Source organism: Hoplias malabaricus, chromosome 12 (assembly GCF_029633855.1).
Source record: "Hoplias malabaricus isolate fHopMal1 chromosome 12, fHopMal1.hap1, whole genome shotgun sequence".
NCBI lineage: Eukaryota > Metazoa > Chordata > Actinopteri > Characiformes > Erythrinidae > Hoplias > Hoplias malabaricus.
This window is the reverse complement of record NC_089811.1, coordinates 8651952-8671325: the sequence shown is the minus strand read 5'-3', so window position 1 is coordinate 8671325 and position 19374 is coordinate 8651952. Positions and strand designations below refer to the sequence as shown.

The following is a 19374-nucleotide window of genomic DNA, read 5'->3' as shown; positions in this document are numbered from 1 at the left end:
GATTATACACATGGTGTATGCGGGGAGTATTTAGGGCAAACTGAATTGATGTTTATGTTCTTTCCAGATATTATGGCTGTATATTTTACAGATACCTGTGTATAATGAGTTAATAGTTGTTTACAACAGTTATCTTTTTCTACAAACCAGATTCCAAAAAAGTTGGGACACTAAACAAATTGTGAATAAAAACTGAATGCAATGATGTGGAGGTGCCAACATCTAATATTTTATTCAGAACAGAAATCAAAGATCAAAAGTTTAAACTGAGAGAATGCATCATTTTAAGGGAAAAATATGTTGTTTAAAAATTTCATGGCATCAACAAATCCCAAAAAAGTTGGGACAAAGCCATTTACCACTGTGTGGCATCCCCCCCTTCTTACAACACTCAGCAGGCGTCTGGGGACAGAGGAGACCAGTTTCTCAAGTTTAGAAATAGGAATGCTCTCCCATTCATGTCTAATACAGACCTCTAACTGTTCAATCGTCTTGGGCCTTCTTTGTCGCACCTTCCTCTTTATGATGCGCCAAATGTTCTCTACAGGTGAAAGATCTGGACTGCAGGCTGGCCATTTCAGTACCCGGATCCTTCTATGTAGCCATGATGTTGTGATTGCTGCAGAACGTGGTCTGGCATTATCATGTTGAAAGATGCAGGGTCTTCCCTGAAAGAGATGACATCTAGATGGGAGCATATATTGTTCTAGAACCTGAACATAGTTCTCTGCATTAATGGTGCCTTTCCAGACATGCAAGCTGCCCATGCCACAAGCACTCATGCAACGCCATACCATCAGTGATGCAGGCTTCTGAACGGAGCGTTGATAACAACTTGGGTTATCCTTGTCCTCTCTGGTCCGGATGACATGGCGTCCCATTGTTCCATAAAGAACTTCAAATTGTGACTCATCTGACCACAGAACAGTCTTCCATTTTGCCACACTCCATTTTAAAAGACCCCTGGCCCAGTGCAAACGTCTGAGCTTGTGGAGCTTGCTTAGAAATGACTTCCTCTTTGCACTGTAGAGTTTCAGCTGGCAACGGCGGATGGCACAGTGCATTGTGTTCACTGACAATGCTTTCTGGAAGTATTCCTGAGCCCATTCTGTTATTTCCTTGACAGTGGCATTCCTGTTTGAGGTGCAGTGACGTTTAAGGGCCCAGAGATCACAAGCATCCAGTAGAGTTTTACGGCCTTGACCCTTACGCACAGCAATTGTTCCAGCCTTTGCTATTTTACGCTGGGTAACACCATTCTGGTATTGCTGCACTATCTTGCTGCACTATCTTTCTGCACAACAATGGTGGAATTGGCGATCCTCTTACCATCTTGGCTTCAGAGAGACACTGACACTCTGATAAGCTCTTTTTATACCCAATCATGTTGTCAATTGCCCTAATTAGTGTTAATTGGTCTTCCAACTGTTCGTTATATGCTCACTTTCCTTTTTCCAGCCACTTATTGCTACTGGTCCCAACTTTTTTGGGATTTGTTGACACTGTGAAATTTTGAATAAACATATTTTTCCTTTAAAATGTTACATTTACTCAGATTAAACTTTTGATCTGTCATCTATGTTCTATTACGAATAAAATATTGACATTTGCCCTCTCCACATCATTGCATTCAGCTTTTATTCACAATTTTTTTAGTGTCGCAACTTTTTTGGAATCCGGTTTGTACCTGTAGATGGATGTTCAAAGTTTTTTTGTAAATGCAGCAGCTCCTCCAAAGGCCACTCACATGAGAGGATTTTTTAGTTTAAAGCAAAAATTCTAGTTAGTTATAAGTAATTCTAGATTTAAAAAAATAATACAAATAAATTTTATTTAAAAATAACATAACGTTAACATTACCCCTAGACCTCCCTGGTTAAAGCTTAGTCCCCATAATTATTCATCTCTAGAGACAGCCCTACTCCAAAGTAAAAACCTCAGTTTTATTGTCTTATTCATGTCATACCCTCAAAAGTGTCTCAGGGCATTTATAGTTTTCCTGTCCTACATTTATTATTGTCTAGCTTTCAACCCTGTAAATAAGAACAAAGACTAGCCTGGAAACCTCTGAGCTCTGTTTGTAAAGATACCACTGCAAGTCTTTGTTCTCCAGAAATTTACAGAGTCAATGTATTTGGCGTTGTTGTTGAATGGAATCAGGTATCCCATGTTAAAAGCTACTCACAACGTATAAATGAAATGATAAAGAACACTACCTAATTCCTGTTTATAGTTTTTGGCCTAAAACACATTCCATTCATGGTGGAGATGAACATGCAGGTCATTTTGAGAAAGAAACCATTATATTCATTCATTGTAAAACATTTTTGACTGGTGCAGTTCACTGGTGGTTCACCTGGTTCCTATCAGTCTGTGCAATCAACAATTTAGGAAACTGGTGGAATTCCCATTTCAGTAAAGCCTGCTTATTGGTCATCAGTAAAGTCCTGTTAGGCAAAGGTTGCTTGCGTAACACTATAAAACAGATAAGTCATTATGGTGATAATGTTCTGCTGTGTTACCGTAAAAAGGTTCCATTGATAAGCTTCTTCCACTGACAAGGATTTACAGTAAATGAGGGACTTCTGCCTGTAAAACAAATCTGAGCCATTTTCACCTGGATATAATGCAAAAAAAAGAAACTCTTGAAAAATACCAAAAGCAAATAAAAAAGAAAAAGAAAAAGAAAAAAAGATGATGGTTGATGTGTACTATAAATAAGTCATGCATGGCACCAGCACATGAAGAATGCATGCCACATTTGCTCATTGTGTGAATGATGAATGTGGTCATGCAGTGGAAAGGCCTAATGTATCTTCTGAATCAATAGGAAAAAATAGTTCTGTTACGTATCACTAGTTTCACTCAGTAGTTATGTCTCAAGGTTATGTTTAAAAGGGTTTTTCCTGAGAGAAATTATTTCTAGACTGTCTGCCCTAAACCAGGTGCACATAAGTTTAAGCTCACCATGTTCAGGCTAGAGGCATATAAAGCCCTCCCACAGGGGGATAATCTTTTGGGGTTGATTAAGGCTTGATGGCTCATTTGTTGACTTTCAAAATGCTAAAAAGACAAACAAATTCTCTACAGGGAACATTAAGTGTGTTTTGGTGCATATTTTATGTATTTTCTGTGTTTAACATAAAGGAATTATAAAGATGTCCGTGTTTTATGATTTAGCTTTTCCCCATTAAATTTTATTTACAATTTGTTGTGATATGTGCGTTAAACATTGCAGGACAATGAAGGATAACTTACCGTAGATCATAAGCTCCCTTATTGAATATCGGAGGTTTTGTCATGGACCAGTCACTATTCATAGGCATACAGCTATGAGCTAGAGACACTGATGTCTTTAACTGCAGTCTGGAAACATCAATATAGTGCAGTGTCCTTAAATAAATACTAGATTTTCCCAGAAGTTAAGTTCAAACAAGACAATGAAACATGTTTTCTGTATTTCATCAGTGAAGGCATCTTAGGAAATGTGTTTAGGAAAATTGTTTTTAAAACAGATCAGAAACCAAGTGAATATATTTTAAACTCAGAATGCATGAGGCTTAAATTCATATGTATAAAAGATGTATTTCTGTATGCAACCTGGGTCTAAGCTTTTATTGAGATTTAAATCCACACATGTTAAAGCTAAAGTGCAAACATTAAATTATGTGCAAGTGAACTTTATTTAGATGATGACTGAAGAGAGGGAGACTTACATTTGTCCAGTGGTTCCTCCTCCACCTCTGGATCCCAGAGGTTCCATCTTGAACATGATTATGGATCCTGAAGATACTGATAACATGGTGTTTGGACCATGGGAGCAATCCGTAGCACCCAGAGGAAACCCACTCGGACACGGAGAGAACACACCAAACTCCTCACGGACATTCAATTGGAGTGGGACTTGAACCCACAACCTCCAGGTCCCTGGAGCTGTGTGACTACAACACTACCTGCTGCACCACCATACTGCCCCACACAAAATTATGCATAACTAAATAAAAGCAACAAAAATATAAACAATGTTACCTTCTGCTGGTTTTTGGTCTATGGGTTTTTGCTTGGGAAAAAATATGCCATGTGTGCCAATCTTTGCACTAGCCCTAGTTAATGTATTTATTTTGCCTCAGATCCTAAATTGATAAAGTATGCTATTTAATTTTGCATAATTTTATTAGATTATCAACAAGTGCAAAACAAGAACAAGTTTGTTCAAGTTTTTTCACCATTTAAGTGAATGAATATGCACTGTGGCAAATATAAAAGTAAACAATTGCTTAATTACATTTGCAAGGCTACAACAATATAGCAATTCAATTACAACAAGAAGATAAATTAAAGGCTATAAAACCTTGTTATTGTAAGTCCTTGAATCCTATTATTAAGAAATCAGAATCTAAATCATGTAATCCTTGTTATAAGATGCCATATCATCATTCTTATGAAATCTTAAGTCATAGGACCTCATAGTACTGTGAAATTCCTATATAATATTTGTTATATCAATGTTAAGGAAACAATAAACAATATTAATGTCACAGCTTTCCACTATAGTTGGAAGAGCATGTTTGAAAGTGAACATTAACGTTTAAAGGCTTCTTAGCGCCACTAGCCGGTTAGTTTTGGTACGCTACATAGCAGAATAAAATATATATAAAAATAAAGCCAAATGCCATTTAAAACTTACAATTAATTTTAATAATACTTAACAGCATTCGTGAAGCTGAAGTTACTTTAAATTCTAAAACTTTCCCTTCCACCTTAAATATTTCGGCGGTTACAAATGTAACGTCAACTGCCATTTAAGGTGGAACGGTAAAACGCTAACTTCAAAATTCATGTTTGTTACAGAGTGTTTATCAGGGCGTCGTTACAGCGGGATTATTTCAGTGCTTAACCTATTTCAGAAACGAGTTATTGCAAATTTCTTCTGAAAAATATGATTTTCTCTGGTTGTGTGTTTGGAACTGTTGAAACTTTGTAGTAGTTTCAGAATAATTTCAGAATGAAAAGCCAGGCAGAAGAAGGAGATACTTGCACTGCTGACAGACTTTGGCAACGATATGTCATCTATTTATCGTTTAGCAAATATAGTAAATAGGAATTTAAACGACGTTTCGAAGTTTCTTCCTCAGATCATACCCGCTATAGCGAAAACAGAAAGAGAGTGTCAGGATGGCCGAGCGGTCTAAGGCGCCAGACTCAAGGTTACACCTTCCTCGATAGCGGGGTTTCTGGTCTCCGAATGGAGGCGTGGGTTCGAATCCCACTTCTGACATGATCGTTTTGTTTTATATTTTTGAGCAGACTTAGTGGATTCACTCAATCTATTATGATTAAGTGTTCGGTAACACACGTTTAATTTGATATTCCTCATAAGAAAACTTTTTAAGTCAACACCAGCCGTGTTAGGAATAGAACTGTGGTGGTACATGGAAGTGAAATATGAGAGAAAAAAGAGAATCAATGATAAGAGACAGAAAAAAATGGAAAAGAGATGATTTGAGAAATAAATGAGACGAATAAATATGGCAGAGAGACCGGGAAGAAATAGACAGGTATATATGGAGAGAGATTCGTCTAAAAATACTTTACAAATGTGTAAATGTTAATCCACAAATAAAAGTCACAGATATGTTTCACTGTTCACAAACGAATACATCCCAATCTGTGTCTCACAGTCTGCAATTTGTACACCACATAGCACTTCAGATAATTAGATCACTACACGCAGACTAGAAGGTACACTACGACGGGGAGACGTGAAGCACATAGCCAAATACAAGTTGTTTTTAAACCTGTCTCCAGAAAGCATTATTTTATGACTTAAAATGTGTACTACTTCGATTTCTGTGACCTGCAAATATCTTCACATTTTCAGTCAGTGTGAAAAACATTCATTCATTATCTGTAACCCTTATCCAGTTCAGGGTCGCGGTGGGTCCAGAGCCTTGGGCGCAATGTGGGAATACACACGGGAGGGGGCGCCAGTCCTTCACAGGCGCCCTAACTATCTTTATTTTTTAACATAATTATTATTATAAAAAAAGTAAATCGGCCGTTAACTAAAAATGTGTATTTTTTAAAATGGCATTCTCACTAAAATATTTAAATATATGATTTATGTCTGAATTAACATCAGTTAACTAATTGTACAGCAATTATTCAGAATATAAATAAAATTAGATTAGAATAATATATTAAAAAAAACATTTAAAGATCTTTATTCATATATTATATATCCTTACACAATAACCAAAATTCACATAAATAAAAGTGGAAAAAAAAGAATAATTAAAATAAATAAATTTATAAGAGTCACTGGTGACAGCGGTGTGGAGCCTAATTGTACATCCCCGTCCTAATCCCCCTTCCCCGGGAACCCTGGGTAGCTGACGTTACGCCTGATTAAAACATGATTTACTTCTCGCTGTCAATAAGGTACACAACCCAGACCATGTTCCAGACTGAATATTTTCTGTGCATGAAAAGACTTTATTTATATTCAATAACCTGGATAAAATAAGTACACACTGTGATATTAGCTCTGAGCCTAGGACTTTTACATATGAAGAGCAAAACAAAATGGAGTCAGGGGGTGCGCAATTAGACACTAAGCTTTAAAATTGTTTTAACTGCGTTATTTGTTGTTGCAAGACCTCTGCATGCATTCTCTGTGTTAAATGCTTCATTTCTATACCAAGAGGAGTTGGAGACATGCACATTTAGCTGCAACTTTGCTCTGAGCCTAGGACTTTTACATATGGGGCGCAAAACAAAATGGAGTCGGGGGGTACGCAATTCGACACTAAAGTAAAGTAAAGTCTACATTTAGTCTGGTTTTAACCCTCATGGTTAACATGGGTTTAACTACATTTTTACCAAGTCTACATTGTTTTAAGTCAACCAATAATATTTTATTATCATTATTGTTATTTAGAAATTACTTTATATAAGGCATGACCATGTGTATAAAAGTTAATATGAATTTGAACTTTAAGTTAGCTGATAAGCTAATATTAACATTGTAAGTAATTATGTATATAATCCATCTTTAATATATTCATGCATTACAAAGACACAATATAGACATATTTGAAGTAGGACATGCAGATATTTCATAAATTTTGTTTAATTGTGTAGGTGCGAAGAAAGACTTTCTTGGTGACGACACTTTGGCAAATACTGATTCAGGTATATTGGAGTTTTATATGAGCACCAAGGTGGCCATGCGCTAGAACATCTGTTTATTTAATCTTCCTATTACAAATAGAACTGAATAAAATTGAATTTAGCACACTGTCACATCAATATGTAATTCAGATGTTGTGAGGTGGTGTGAATATAACGTGTTTTTTTACATGGCTCAGTCAATCAGATGTTAGAACATGTAGTATCTGCTTTATGAAAATATTTTTAAAAAGCGGTTACCGATAATGAATGAATGAATGAACTTATCACCATTCGCATGTGTATATATATTTACAGTTGACCATGACTACAGTGCACCTTACCCAGGAACATCCAGTGTAACAGAGGACAGTGGACCTGTAGAACGTATTTTATTCTAGAGAGATATAATATAATTTTGGACATATAATTATCTGATAAATGTAATTTAATATTTGTGTTGTTTTCTAATTATTAGGAGGTATTACTTTTTCCACAAAGGACTTCCCCATAGAAAGCACAGAAGAGGTAGAAACATACTGTTACTCACAATCACAGTGATTTTGGTTTACAAAGTAATTTTTTTTTTTAATTTAACAGCACAGTATTCCTCTTAAAGGTAAAAAATAATTATATTTGTTTTTAAAACAACACGAAAGGCTTATGAGTTTCTTATACTGATTTTTATTTACTTTTTTATTTACTAATATATATTTTTTCTTTCTTTGTGTTTTTAGATTGTTGACACAAGAATAGCTCAACTTTGTGAACTGTCAGTGGATACAAAAGCCATCCAGAATGAGATGTTCATCTTGTGGTGGAGAAGCTGGACACAACATCATCGTGTTGGTGATTCTGAGCTGTCCTGTCTGAGGGTAATATTTAATGAAAGGAAAACAATAAATTATAATGTTGTTTCAAATTGCTATGTCTAAGTTTATGTTTTATAAAACAGAACCCAAAGCCTGAGGACAAGGTTCTTCTGCCTCGTGTTGTGGGTGGCAAAACCCCAGAGACAGGAAATCATTTCATCTTGTGGGTAAGTTTGAACTCTTTAACCTCTGTCTTACACATCTGTTTAACTTCTGTATTACATAAAAATGTATCTAACTTTGCATATTCTTCATTAAAAAGTAAGAGTAGTTGCCCATGAGTTTAGGAAAAAAAGATTGATTATCTAATAATTGATTTGTAGTCACTTGATGGCTTTGAGAGACAGATGAGAGTGTGTGTGATTTCCTTAGGAGGGCACAAAAACATTGCTGCAGATTATATGGATTTACTGTGGTAAGTATTTGTATTAAAATGATACATGTTGTGAGTACTGACAATACAAACAGTAATAAAGTGCTTTTAATGTCATTGTAGCAATGTTTTCCGTAACACATGGGACCTCAAGACATGGGCTGTACAGTACCCACCACAATGGCTGCAAAAAGATGGGCAGTACTGCAGTGTCTTTGTTTGTACTGTAAGTTTTGTAATTTCATGAGATCAACAGGCAGTAAAGCCTTGAATGTTTTTAGTAAAATGTGTGGTAAAAAATGTGGTAAACCTGCAAAATCATTTCATGGTAGATGGCAGAAATTGAAGTGAAAGGCAAATGGAAAGCAATGCAAACAGATGAGAGACAAAGCACAACTGAGTTGTCAAGTCATTTAGTGAAATGGATTTCATGTTTGAGGTTTTCATTCCAGAGGTTTGTGTAGTAAAATTTCTTTAAAGCTGGAAATGAGAAACAATTAAAGTGAGTGGTTTTCATTTGAAATCTAAATATGTTTGTATTTCCTAGGTCACAATTAAAATCCTGGAAAAACAGAGGGCTTCAGTCATTTCTGGGCTCAGATGTCGTAAGAAATGGAGTGCGTGGTTAAATGCATTCATTAAACCTAGTATGTCATCATTTATTCTTGTTGAACATAAATGGAATTCTTTCATTAGGTCATCCTGCCTCTCTTCAGTTGTCTCTCACTCACGCCAGAGACACAACACCAAACCTCAGGGGTTACCTACGCTTATTGCATGAGGTTTGTTCAGCCTCAGTCCTCCTCTATTCACAGTAAGTATAAACCAACTGAGTTTTCTTATTTGTAGTACTATTACAGTCATATACACAAGGGCTTTTGGTGTGTTTAGGTCCTGCTGCTGCTCTTCAGTTGTCTCTCACTCACGCCAGAGAGATGACACCAAACCTCAGGGGTTACCTACGCTTATTGCATGAGGTTTGTTCAGTCTCAGTCCTCCTCTATTCACAGTAAGTATAAACCAACTGAGTTTTCTTATTTGAAGTACTATTACAGTCATATTCACAAGTGTTTTTGGTGTGTTCTAGGTCCTCCTGCCTCTCTTTAGCTGTCTTTAGCTTTAAAAAAGAGGTATAAATATGATTAGTTGAATTCAAGTGAATTGTTTACACATAGGTACATATAAAAATAAAAAATACATAAGTAGATGGATAGACACACCAGTAATAATGTAGTTGTATTTTCATAGGCTAATCACACATTAACCCTCCTTTACAATTAATCATTTTGAAAATTCACTATGTTGTAGTGAACAGAAAGCTTCATTAGAGATGTGTACAATTTTTGTATATTATTTAATAAGATTTATTTAATAAAAGTGCATTACATTCTATTCATTTTTACAATACAAAGGTCTTTGCTCCAGGGATTAATTATCACCGCATATTTGTGGAGTCCTTTCCCATTTTCTGTTTATGATTCAGTAATTGAAGTGTTACTGTAGTCATGATTAATGATAATGAAAAAATATGATGAAAAATAAATACAACCATTATTTACTGTAAAAGCTATACCCAATTTTGAAAATAACTAATAAAAGATCACTAGTGATATAAATAGACATTTAAACATAGAATATACTCTAAATTGTGTTGTGCTTCACACACAATAATCAATAAAAAATGTTAAAGTTTATTTTGTTATAAATGATACACACCTATTTATCATTCTACAGACTTTTAAGTTGAAGTTGTGGGTTCCCTCTGTGGTTCTGGGATTGTGTTTTCAATCATTTTCATTAATTATATAAGACACTACAATTAAATATACAGGCAACTGCATATTTATTAAAACACTTTAATAATGTCTTTGCGTTTATTTTTCAAAAACATTAATATGGGTAAAATCTCGGGCATACATTAACCGTCTTATCATTTTGAGGGTCCTTGCCGAGTTGTCGATTGATGTACATTTGATCCAATCACGTGACGACATCAACCACAGGAAACCAGGGGAAGGGGGATTAGGACGGGATGTAAAATTAGGCTTCACACTGGGTGCCTCCCAGACGCCTTCCTGTCTACTTTGATTGTGTGTAGTAGGCTGAAAATTGGTATGCAGAACTGTAATAAAAAAATTAATGTGTAAATATTTTACATTTTCAGCTAATGTTAACTAACTTTAATTATCCAGGACAGGTCTGTTTCTGTATAAACAGGTTAACTTTTTAACTATTGTTCCGTTAATCAATGTTAGATGAGGTTAGGATTAATAGGAATAAAGATTATTGTTCAACATATGGTCTTTGGGTCTGTGGGAGCCGTTTTTAAATTTTAGCGTAATAAAAATTATACTAATATTTATTTTTTCAGGGGCAGCACGGTAGCGCAGCAGGTAGTGTCGCAGTCACACAGCTTCAGGGACCTGGCGGTTGTGGGTTTGATTCCCGCTCCGTGTGACTGTCTGTGAGGAGTTGGCGTGTGGTGCTCCGGTTTCCTCCCACAGTCCAAAAACAGACGTTGGTAGGTGGATTGGCGACTCAAAAGTGTCCGTAGGTGTGAGTGTGTGAGTGAATGTGTGTGTGTTGCCCTGTAAAATACTGGCGCCCCCTCCAGGGTGTATTCCCTCCTTGCGCCCAATGATTCCAGGTAGGCTCTGGACCCACCGCGACCCTGAATTGGATAAGCGGTTATAGATAATGAATGAATGAATGATTATTTTTTCAAACTAAGACTTATTGGCCTTGGCTCATTTTCTGTGAATAACATAAATCAGAAAACATTTTAATGACCACCCCCCGTATACCCCTCCCCCACCCTTCACATTTATATTACATACAGGGTCATCGAGTCCACTGGACCCGGGGCTAGTTGACTGCTGATGTGATTCGGATGATACCAGGACCTACATGTTTGGCAGTCACTCATGCACAAGACATCAAGTCTTCTTTCGACCTTTTTATGCCTTACCCTATCAAGAACATCATCTGGATTGCTCAAATTTAGAAGGAAGCAGAGTTTTTGGAGAGAGGTGGAAGGTTATGGATGAAACCGATTTGGATGCTTACTTTGGGCTTCTTATACTTGCTGGTGTTTTCAGGTCCAAAGGGGAGGCCACAGAATCCCTGTGGAATGGAGAAACTGGCAGAGAACTTTTCTGGTCAACGATGTCTCTGAAAAATGTCTAAATAATTTCCAGGACCATTCGTTTTGATGACCGTGATGATAGACCAGTTTATTAATTTCTAATGAAGTTCAAATAAACAATACACTGTAGTTTTGGAAAAACTTGCTTCACTTGGACATTTTTGTTGATTATTTTCCAGTTATGCCTGTTTTGTGATACATTTCCTTATTGTGTTACATTTTAATAAAATAAAAAAAAAATCAGAAACGAGTGGCATTTCTATTCATAAATATAATTTTACAAATGTAAAGGGAACAAATTTAACTCATGTATTGTTTATATTACTTACAGTTGGGATGAAGTAAACATTTGCTGAGTATTTTAACAAAAAGGATTTTATTATGTTGAATTAAAAGCCCCAAAAAATCAATGGGCTGTCATGACTATTCTTTCATTCATTATCTGTAACCCTTATCCAGTTCAGGGTCGCGGGTCCCGAGCCTACCTGGAATCATTGGGCGCAAGGCGGGAACACAACCTGGAGGGGGCGCCAGTCCTTCACAGGGCAACACAGACACATTCACACACACACTTTTGAGTCACCTACCAACGTGTGTTTTTGGACTGTGGGGAGCACCCGGAAGAAACCCACGCGGACACGGGGAGAACACACCACACTCCTCACAGACAGTCACCCGGAGCAGGAATCGAACCCACAACCTCCAGGTGCCCGGAGCTGTGAGACTGCGATACTACCTGCTGCTCCACCATGCCGCCTACTGTTCTGTCATATGACAATTCCTCTAGATGGCACCGTTTAATGTTAAGACAAAACTATTCTTTAATTCTGATTTGTTAGTTGAAGTCACATGACAAGGTTAGAGGCAAATACAGCCATCTTAGATATCATTCATGTGTTCATGACGAAAGTGCACTATTTTCATCTCTGTCCATCCTCACGTTTTGTGCCTTAGACATCATCGTTTGTGAGTAAAAATTGTGTGTATTATATTTTAGTACACTGATGAGCAGAACATTTCATCAGTTGATGATAGTAAGGTCAGATGATGTATTACACCACATTCTCTGTGTAGGTTGTATGGAAATACATGTTACTTTATATATCATTTGTGTATGATTTAAGCGTATTTATATGTCTTATGTATTTTCAAGTACTGAAACTTTGTAATGCTTGTTTGCTTGTATATGTTAGATCATTAATGTGTTTAAAAGTGAACGAAACAGCCATTTACTACAATGTGTATGTAAATTATATTAAATTATACAGTATATATAAATTATATATTTATAACCCAAAGTGAATATTCACAAATTTAAAATATAACACCCGAGTAGTTTCTAACTTCACAGCAACAAGCCTAATTCAAAGTTCGTTTACAAACTAATTATTCTACACTCTTTTCTAAATGCTACTCCTTCCACAGTTTGAGCTAGAACCACATAAACTTAGAACCTATACCCACTGAGATTGCTTGTGCTTTTTGTCTTTTTATATATATCTGCATATTGATTAAAGCAAAATCACTTCTAATGGCTGTAGTGTTAATTATGTAAATTATACTGATTATTAGCCTTGTTCTCAGACCGAGTGAATGATGTTGAGGGCGACTCAGAAGCAGGAGTGACTCTCCTGATGAAGATGTGTGGAGCTTCCTCATCCCCTTTCTGATGGAGGTGCAGACTCTGCCGAGGCTTGGACGGCAGCTGGAGCAGTCCACATTTTCTGGTGTTGGGTGCTCAGAGTTGGGCTCTGAACTTTGTGTCTTCTCTGAGTCCTCCGCATGAGACGCCTTTTTAACCTGCCTCTGTTCCTCCACTGTGTCAGTCTCTTTCACAGTGTTCACGCTGGATCCTGGAACACATGGACCATCACGAGGGGCAGTGCTCCAGCCATTTCCCAGCGTCATGAGTGTGAACACTGCATCACTTTCTTCACTTACACACTCACTGATTTGCTGATGTTTTTAATCAGCCCCTCACTGCTTAATTTTCCCATTCATCATTTATTTATGCACTTGCTGCAGTCTTTACCTACACCCAGTTTTACTTATCCCAGTCACTGATTTATATAACATGTCCCCGATGTATTTACTTCATTACTTTGTCCTTATTTACCCCCGATTTGTCTTCATTTACAATTACACTGCTTTGTCATTAACACCTTTTTATTCATGAAAATAAATATATATTCCTTACTGCTTTATTAATCCACACACTGCTTTTAGAACAATTTATTCAATAGCTCTCTGCTTATTCAAAAGGAACACTAGCTGAGGACTGTATTTCACTTTTACGGCTCGGTCCTCCTTCAAATGTAACTGTGCAGTTTCTGCAGTGCTGAGCACAGAGTAGAAGAGACAGGCTCTTTAATCCCTATTACAGCTCAGTGGAAGATCACAATGATTTTAGTCTGCAATTTTAACATTAAAAATAGTGTTCCTTAAACTGTGCTGTTTTATTTACTCCTTTAATATAAGAATGTGTTGTTGAATGCACTGAAGTGGCCAGCTGTGGAGTGAATAATACTAACGTCAGTATTTGAGATCCTCCTCCATCCCCCAGTGTCTCATGTGCTTACAGTACAAACTTAAATGTAAAAATGTTTGTCACAAAAATTAACCAAACTCAAGTACGTGCTGCCATTTCTTTTTTATTTTATTTAAACAGCATTAACTGAGTTGCTCAGACAGAACCATGCATTATAGATCTGGAGCATTCTGAATGTCAAGGCTGTACCAATCTTCTCAATTCATTTCCAACCTGTGTTTTTGAGTGTGGGAGGAAACCGGAGCACCCGGAGGAAACCCACGCAGACACGGGGAGAACACATCAAACTCCGCACAGACAGTGACTGGAGGCAGGCTTTGAACCCACCATCCCAGGACCCTGGAGCTGTGTGGCATCAACACTAACTGCAGTGCCACCGTGTCGCCCAACCTTGCCTTACTGGTGTCATCTGTCCTTCCTCACGCCCTGCGCCTCCTCAGCCACTGTGGAACAAACACAACTATTTAGTTATATTCATGTGCTGTAAACAGGAGAACAGAGGTCATTACTACTCAGTGCTCCAAGGCAGTTGGTTGAGGCTGGAGCGTGGGCAGCTGGTCCGAGACGTGGAGCAGGAGCTCGACACTCATCCATCAGTATCCAGCCGGACAGGTGGGCAGTCGTTTACTCTGAAAAAGGTAAAGGGATGGTTTTAGTTTCAATCTGTTTGGTGTTTGTAAAGCAGAGAACGTGAATGTCTCCAGTGTGACTGCAGCAGATCTGACTGTGACAGCTTTAACTAAATGATTTTTTGCTGCTGAACCAGATTTAACCTGGGAGGTCAGCAAGATTTAAAATTAAATCTGATCATTTATTTCTTGCTACCTTTAGACCCAAAAGCAGGACCTCTGTTTTGTTGCTGTTTAGAAGGAGGAAGTTACGCAACATCCAGCCTTTCAAACGTCTTGTACACAGTCCTATTTTTTTTTAATCTTTATTTGTCATGGAGCTTGGCTTTAAATATACAATTGCGTGTCGTCTTTTAAGAGCCTTATTTGTAAAATCCTGTCCTTACCAGTCTTGGCTCTTTAGGCCCGTCTGTCTCCCGTGTTTTCTTTCACCTCCCGCCCCCTCCTCAGCCACTGTGGAAGAAAATACAATAACTGATTATGATTTCTCCTGATTATGGCTTCAGCCAGGTGTAAACGTCCTGGCTGTGGTTCGCTGCCTTTTTTGCCCCAGATCTAACCTAGTGTTTGTTTAATTTTCAATTATTACAAGAAACTCTTTACAAATTCTACACCTAATACCCGAGTTTATATTAAAGCCAGCAGAGCCTTTTTTTTTTAAAAAAAACCTGTCCTTACTGTCATGGCTCTTTCCACCCGCCTGTGTCTCCAGTCTTCTCTTACATCCTGCACCTCCTCAGCCACTGTGGAAGAAATGCAACAACAGTTCATTAGGTGTAAAAATGTGCATATGTATGTAATGTGTAATTGTAATTACATTTTTAAACATTCTCCTGCTGTTTTGGCATTTTATGGAGACCGTTGTGGAGAACAGTCATCATTATTTTCAACAAAAAATGAAGTATTAATACACAACATTCACAATCACTCTTTAAATCGTCTAAAACGGAACTGACACATACTTTTAGATAAAATATTATCCCAAATACAGAACAAATCAATATCTTTGGCTTTCATTTTTTAAAACCACTTTAAAGGAACTCTACTTAAAAAAAGGTGGTACCTCTACATTTAAATTACAGATTCAAAATCTCACATACCCTTAGTTTGATCTTGGGGAGACTGAAGGGACAGCGGAGCCTCCTTGTAGTTGTGGGCTCTACGACTGCCCCTCGATCCAGGGAGGGTGGTGTCTCCTCCAGTGCCATTAACCCATCTGGACATCCCCAAAACAGCAGAGCCTTCTTAGGATCGGCACAGGCACTCATCACGATGGCTTCAGCCAGTATTCTGACAAAGTCCTGGCTGTGGTTCTCTGCATGGCTTCGGAGGTTCTCAAGAGAGCCGGCCATATTAATCAGATAGCTGTAGACCTCTTGTGGGTCCACAATCGCACCACTGTAGATGGGACGGTCCAGCAAATGGTTCAATAACTCCACGATGAACCCCAAAATGTGCTGCTCTGTGAAAAGCTCCAGGAGCAAGTACACAGGGGGGCTCTTGAGAAATGTATTGGCCACAGAAAAGTAAGTCAGCTGGACGTAGTCGGCCAAAAGCCATATCGCCATCTGGTGCTTCTCACTGAAAACAGGCTCAGCTCCATCCTCTTGTAAGCGAAGAGAGTACTCCCTGCCTCTGGGGGACACGATCTCAGCTGGAGCCGACTCAGGAGCAGATGCGACCCTCCTGAAGATATGAGAAGCTCTTCCGAAGAGCCTCCCCATCTGCTTTTTAATGGAGGTGCACATCCCTCTGAGGCCTGGACAGCAGCAGGAACTGTCCACCACACTTTCTGAATGTAGGTCCTCCAATGAGAGAAACTCAAGCTCCTCCTCACATGGGCCAGAGCTGGTCTCTGAGCTTGGAGGCTCCACCAAGTCCTCAGCAGCACCTGCTGGTGCTGGGAGTACTGTAATAAATGTACTGTAGAGAGATAGAAACAGAGTCACAATTTAAAACAATAAAACAGCATTAAACCTCAGCTCTACCTCAGTGTCACAATGCAGCGGTTCAGTTCAGAAAGTAGTGCCAGTTAAAGAGGAGCTAAAGAAGAAGTGACAGAATGGGAAACAGAGAAGCTGAAAATTCACCTGCACTCGAACATGTTCTACTCTGATTTAAATAATAACAAACCGCGCCCTTTAATAGGTTCGGGAGCATAGCCCGTGACGTCACAAGGAAAGTTCAGGAATAAAATTGCCGTGTAAAAAAAAAAAAAAGGTCCGAGAGCATGATCTATGACGTCACAATGACATCACAACATATGTTCTTTAGTATTCTGAGACTATATGTATATACACGACAACTTAAGGGCCTCTTGTGTGTTCAAACTTTGGAGGAAACAATGTATAAAACTGATAATAGATTGTTTTAGACAGCAGTTTAAACACTTAGATATTGTCCAAAGTCAGTACAACACCTGAAAACCTTGTCGTTAAAGAATTCTTACCTTTTAGGCTCCTCATGCACAGCAGAGGTAACCTCAGTATCGCTGTTAGACATTATCTCCGTTGTTGTTGTTGGGAGAACGGTAATACATTCACTGTAGAGAGATGGAGACACAATTTAAAACAATAAAACAGCATTAATCCTCAACTGTACTTCGGTGTCAATACGCAGCTGTTCAGTTCATAAAGTAGTGCCAGTCTAAAGAGGAGCTAAAGAAGAAGTGACAGAACAGGAGACTGAGAGAAGCTGAAGACTCACCTGCACTCGAACATGTTTTACTCGGATTTAAATAATAGTAATGAACCGCGCCCTTTTATAGGTTCGGGAGCGTGGCCCGTGACGTCACAAGGAAAGTTCAGGAATAAAATTGCGGTGTTGTAAAAAAAAAAAAAAACATTTAACATTTTTCAAAAATATATCACATTAAGTATTTGTAAAAAAAAAAAGTTAAAAAGCAGCCCGCACAATATATTTCACATATAACTTTTATCACAAACAGTATTTCATTTCGTTTGGCGCCACGCGAAGCCTTGCCAATAAACACAAACTAGAAGAAAACTGGGACTTTTTAAAAATGATTTCCGTATTAAAATCAAATAAACAAAAGTGAGGAACCCAGAGGTAATTATACGCCTCACGTTTGTAAACGATACCCTGTTCCGTTCAGTAGGATTACTCACGTAGAGGCTCCGGCTGCGTCCCAAATAACGGTATACACTAGTGATGTGTCGGTCGCGAACGAAAAGCCATTCAAAGGCCTCAGTTTACCCACAGCTAGTCAAGGTGATGGTAGGGCGACTGTACCAGTGGAAATAAGTGGTAAAACAAAGAGCCATTTAGTAACCGAAGGAGCCGGCTCTTTATGAAGAGCCGAGCCAAAAGAGCCGGCTCCCTAAAAAGAGCCGAATCTCCATCACTAGTACAAATAGAGTTACATTCATAAACACATGTTTTCATAGATATATCACAATTTCATGCGAAAATAAATACATAATATTTGTAAAAATATTTGTAAAGTCGAAGTCGCGAATTAAAAATTTATTTGTAAATTGTAGAATTTGAATTTCTGTCACTCACGTGTTTTTCGTGATGTGCATTTGTTCATTTCCTCTCGCGGGTTTTTGGATTTTGAGACTTTGAGCATTTCACCCGATCCAAATACAAATGCAGCCTGATCCACAAATGTGGCCAGCAGGCGAGGGTTGTCAAATAAGATACGTTAAAATCATCCCGTATTTGGACTAAAACCGCTTACTAGACTGATATGTTTCGTAATTTCGAGATTGGGCTGTTAAAACGGGTGATTTGTTTCAAACATGCTCTACCTCAGCCGGAGGGAGGGGCAGATACCCGACGGCTCCGAAACAGAATATGCGCTTCTCATTGGTCATCACTTTTATTTAGCCAATCAGCAGCCTGTGTTAGCTGTCTATATTTACTGCGGCAGCAAATGGAGTCATAGTCCCGCCTACAGGGGGCCTTGTTTTGCTGCGGCCCTGACAGCAAAAGGTTAGTCCTGAGACACTGGGGAAAACAACAGTGCCACCGCTAGGGCCGCAGCAAAACAACCCCCTGTAGGCGGGACTATGACTGGAGAGGTAAGAGCATGTTTGAAACAAATCACCCGTTTTAACAGCCCAATCTCGAAATTACGAAACATATCAGTCTAGTAAGCGGTTTTAGTCCAAATACGGGATGATTTTAACGTATCTTATTTGACAACCCTAGTCTGCAGCGAAATTAGGGAAGCTCCGCTGGACTTTAATGTCGTTAAATTTATGGCACCTTCAAAAGCTTCTTTACCCATTTAAACATATTGGCAAACATGGTGCTTTATGGAACGAAAAGTGGATATTGGCATCGCTCAAAGAGCCTTTTGTAGCACCTTCATTTTTAAGAGTGAAATAGAAAACAAGCACAGATAGGAAATAGTGAACAGTATGAGAGAGAAAATGAGAGAGGAGTGAGGCAGAAACAGGAGAGAAATTAATTATTTTTTTATTTCTTTTTTGCAAAACATAGTTTTTACCCTGTGAGGTTTTACCGCCTCCCCAACCTCCAGTGTGTGTGTAATAATAATAATACGTTCCCCTGAACTGGATAAGCAGTTATAGACAATGAATGAATGACAAACATGGGTTTTGTATCATTACCTGGTTTGGAAAGATGTATAAACGAAGACAAACCAA

General features: G+C 38.1%; 2 protein-coding genes and 1 non-coding gene across 12 annotated transcripts; 2 read left to right on the top strand and 1 right to left on the bottom strand.

Moving 5' to 3' along the window:
• Positions 1 to 5169: 5169 nt before the first annotated feature.
• trnal-caa (transfer RNA leucine (anticodon CAA)) lies at positions 5170 to 5278 on the top strand. Its single transcript has 2 exons — positions 5170 to 5207; positions 5233 to 5278. It is a non-coding gene; the product is annotated as a tRNA-Leu (tRNA).
• Positions 5279 to 6375: 1097 nt separating this feature from the next.
• Positions 6376 to 11742, top strand: LOC136664096 (uncharacterized). 8 transcript variants are annotated; one of them, XM_066641149.1, is made up of 14 exons: positions 6376 to 6441; positions 7144 to 7194; positions 7489 to 7557; positions 7649 to 7698; positions 7908 to 8045; positions 8126 to 8209; positions 8415 to 8457; positions 8539 to 8641; positions 8748 to 8869; positions 8963 to 9032; positions 9112 to 9229; positions 9307 to 9424; positions 10787 to 10936; positions 11255 to 11742. In XM_066641149.1, exons 7-13 carry the CDS (start codon positions 8444 to 8446, stop codon positions 10881 to 10883), a joined length of 642 nt encoding a protein of 213 aa, XP_066497246.1. In that variant the 5' UTR covers positions 6376 to 6441; positions 7144 to 7194; positions 7489 to 7557; positions 7649 to 7698; positions 7908 to 8045; positions 8126 to 8209; positions 8415 to 8443; the 3' UTR covers positions 10884 to 10936; positions 11255 to 11742. The 8 variants fall into 8 exon arrangements, with proteins under 8 accessions (XP_066497246.1, XP_066497244.1, XP_066497247.1 ...); XM_066641150.1 differs by lacking the exon at positions 6376 to 6441 and adding an exon at positions 6792 to 7027 and having other exon boundaries at positions 7489 to 7550; XM_066641145.1 differs by lacking the exon at positions 6376 to 6441 and adding an exon at positions 6792 to 7027.
• Positions 11743 to 14100: 2358 nt separating this feature from the next.
• LOC136664050 (uncharacterized) lies at positions 14101 to 18496 on the bottom strand. Of its 3 annotated transcripts, none has more exons than XM_066641073.1 (6): positions 18263 to 18496; positions 17187 to 17279; positions 15838 to 16660; positions 15416 to 15480; positions 15124 to 15190; positions 14101 to 14737 (listed from the first exon to the last, which is right to left on the bottom strand). In XM_066641073.1, the coding sequence occupies exons 1-4, from the start codon at positions 18280 to 18282 to the stop codon at positions 15457 to 15459; spliced, it is 960 nt and encodes a 319-aa protein (XP_066497170.1). In that variant the 5' UTR covers positions 18283 to 18496; the 3' UTR covers positions 14101 to 14737; positions 15124 to 15190; positions 15416 to 15456. The 3 variants fall into 3 exon arrangements, with proteins under 3 accessions (XP_066497170.1, XP_066497171.1, XP_066497172.1); XM_066641074.1 differs by lacking the exon at positions 18263 to 18496 and adding an exon at positions 17444 to 17833 and having other exon boundaries at positions 14102 to 14737; XM_066641075.1 differs by lacking the exon at positions 18263 to 18496 and adding an exon at positions 17866 to 18065 and having other exon boundaries at positions 14104 to 14737.
• Positions 18497 to 19374: the final 878 nt, after the last annotated feature.